Below are 2,461 nucleotides of genomic sequence, written 5' to 3' on the forward strand. Positions count from 1 at the left end.
AAAATTAAGAACTTTAAATGCAATTAAAATATGGTGTAAAAAATAAAAATTGATTACCCATTATTTTTTGACTAATACGAGATGAATTTTTCCTTTTATTTTCAAGTCAAACAATAACCAGGAAATTGAACAAAAATCAGACGAGCCCACAAACAGTATTTTACGTAATATAGAAATATATATTTGGAAGTTACTTAGTTACAACATATGTGCCCGAGAACTAAACTCAAACGAAGTAATAACCAAACCATTATCCAAACTCTGCACTAAAACTGACTCATACAACTTTTTACCCATTATAGACTAATCAATGATCCAAATTAGGACTTCTGCAGGACAGATTTCTCATAGAGAGCGAGAATGTCCTTTTTATTGGGATTCTTCAATTGAAGCAGCTCAGCACCAAAATTGTGTTTGGTAAGCTCCTGCTTTAGTTTCTGTACTGTAAACTTAGTATAGTCCTCCGCACTGGTTTGTTGGCTATCGGTTTGTTCATCACCTCTGAATACAGAACCGCCATCTTCCGGACTTGAAAACTTCAGAGAGCTAGTTGTACTTTTCGACCTCTTATTTCCTCTGGTTTCTCTGTCATTTTCACCTGTATCCTGAACCGAGTCGAAGGCCATTCCATAGTCATCTGTCCTACCACGTTTGCCATGGGAAGCGGTTCTTCGTTCAGAACCACCATCTTCCGGACTTGAAAACTTTAGAGGGCTAGTTGTACTTTTCGACCTCTTATTTCCTCTGGTTACTCTGTCATTTTCACCTGTATCCTGAACCGAGTCGAAGCCCATTCCATAGTCATCTGTCCTACCACGTTTGCCATGGGAAGCGGTTCTTCGTTTGCCATCCAATGTTTTTTCGTTAAATCTAAGAGCAGTTAATTCTTGTGAAAGTTCGTCGAGCTTTCCTTGTGTAACTTGCAACTGAACAGACAAGGCCTCTGCCCTGTTGTTTGCTTCTGCATGTGCAGCACGCTCACTCTCCAGCAGACTTTCAAGTACCTGAACTGTATTCTTCCTCTGGTGATTGTTTGATTCCAAAACCGAGTCAATTTCTTTTTCACGTTCTGCAACTCTGGCCTCCAACGTTGCGACTCTAGACAAAGCATCCATTTCAGCAGCTCGATATCTATCTACTTCATCAGATAAGTCGGCCTTTTGCCTCTCCAAACTTTCAAGTTGCCTCTCAGCCCTCTCAATTTGTGCCAATCTTTCCATTGCTATTCGTTGAATCTCACTCTTCTCCTGCTGGGCAGTGACTGCTTCCGCTCTCACTTTATCAGCCAACTCAGTTAATCTTTTAGCTTCTCTGTCAGCTGCTTTAGACCTGTCCAGGACTTCCTCAAATCTATTAAACTCGGCTTGGTACTTCTGCTCTAAGTGAATCTTTTCCTGCTCCAGCATCCTAGCTTCTCTTTCATATGATTGTGCAGAAGCATTTGCACTCTCTAACTTCTGGCCCAACTCCTTGATTTGGAGCTTTAAGGCTGATATTTCTATATCATAGTTCGTAATCTTTGACTCAGCAGCCTGCAGAAGGCACAGGACGCAATGGACCAATACAAATTATCATAAACAAAATAATGCACTTTAAATAAATGCAACCCAGATTACACAAACCAGCTAATCCTTGTTACATTTAAATCTACATAATTCTGAAAGTACCAACAGCACATTACTTGTATGTAGCTTCATACCATTTTAGATTTAATTAGCCAAAATTTCATTTAGAAGCCGGCCTACTATTAGCTGAACAGGGTTCCAAAAACCATGTTAGATTAAAATCTCTCTCGGGGGAATGGAAGTGGGGTCAGTGCCAGGATAAATACGGGTACAAAAAATGGCATGCAACCAGCTGGAAACATAAGAGGGCTGGTGTTAGGATGCAGGTGTTTAATTTCGTTTGGAGCGGGGGACAACTTCTCAAACGTACTTTGACTAGTGAAATTAGCTGAAAATCCTCGAAATGTGCCAAGAAAGAGGTGCCAAAATATGGGGTGGGATCTACCATTACAAAAATAAGTGCAAACCTGGAGCCTAGTCCTTGCTTCAAACAATTGTAATATAAGTCAGCATTTGCTCTAATTATAACATAAAACTTGATGAACAGATCTACTGTTCAAATCTACAGAATGAAAACTAATTGCGGACCCTGACAGAACAAATCTAAGGACTGTATTTATCTGGTTCGACAAGAATTATATGCAATGCATAATAAACACACCAGAGAGAATATAGTTGTCATAATCTCACCTTCAACTCCAAACTCAAAGTGGTCAAACGCTGCTCAGCTTGCTCAATATTAGATGCCTTATCCTTTATTTCCTTCTCCTACCATTCCACACACAAGAAAATAAATCAATAAACAGGATATCCACCTACTCAAAGAGGTAAATTTGTGTACCAACACCTGCACCCACCCACAGAGAGAGAGAGAGAGAGAGAGAGAGAGAGAGAGA

The 2,461-nt window shown here is 39.9% G+C and overlaps 1 protein-coding gene across 1 annotated transcript; it reads right to left on the reverse strand.

Annotated features, from left to right (window-relative positions):
- Positions 1–125: 125 nt before the first annotated feature.
- Positions 126–2,384, reverse strand: LOC111389304. The gene is made up of 2 exons (XM_023014223.1): positions 2,256–2,384; positions 126–1,532 (listed from the first exon to the last, which is right to left on the reverse strand). Exon 2 carries the CDS (start codon positions 1,404–1,406, stop codon positions 321–323), a length of 1,086 nt encoding a protein of 361 aa, XP_022869991.1. The 5' UTR covers positions 1,407–1,532; positions 2,256–2,384; the 3' UTR covers positions 126–320.
- Between the last annotated feature and the right edge of the window lie 77 nt (positions 2,385–2,461).

Source organism: Olea europaea, unplaced genomic scaffold (assembly GCF_002742605.1).
Source record: "Olea europaea var. sylvestris unplaced genomic scaffold, O_europaea_v1 scaffold5761, whole genome shotgun sequence".
In the NCBI taxonomy this organism is placed as follows: domain Eukaryota; kingdom Viridiplantae; phylum Streptophyta; class Magnoliopsida; order Lamiales; family Oleaceae; genus Olea; species Olea europaea.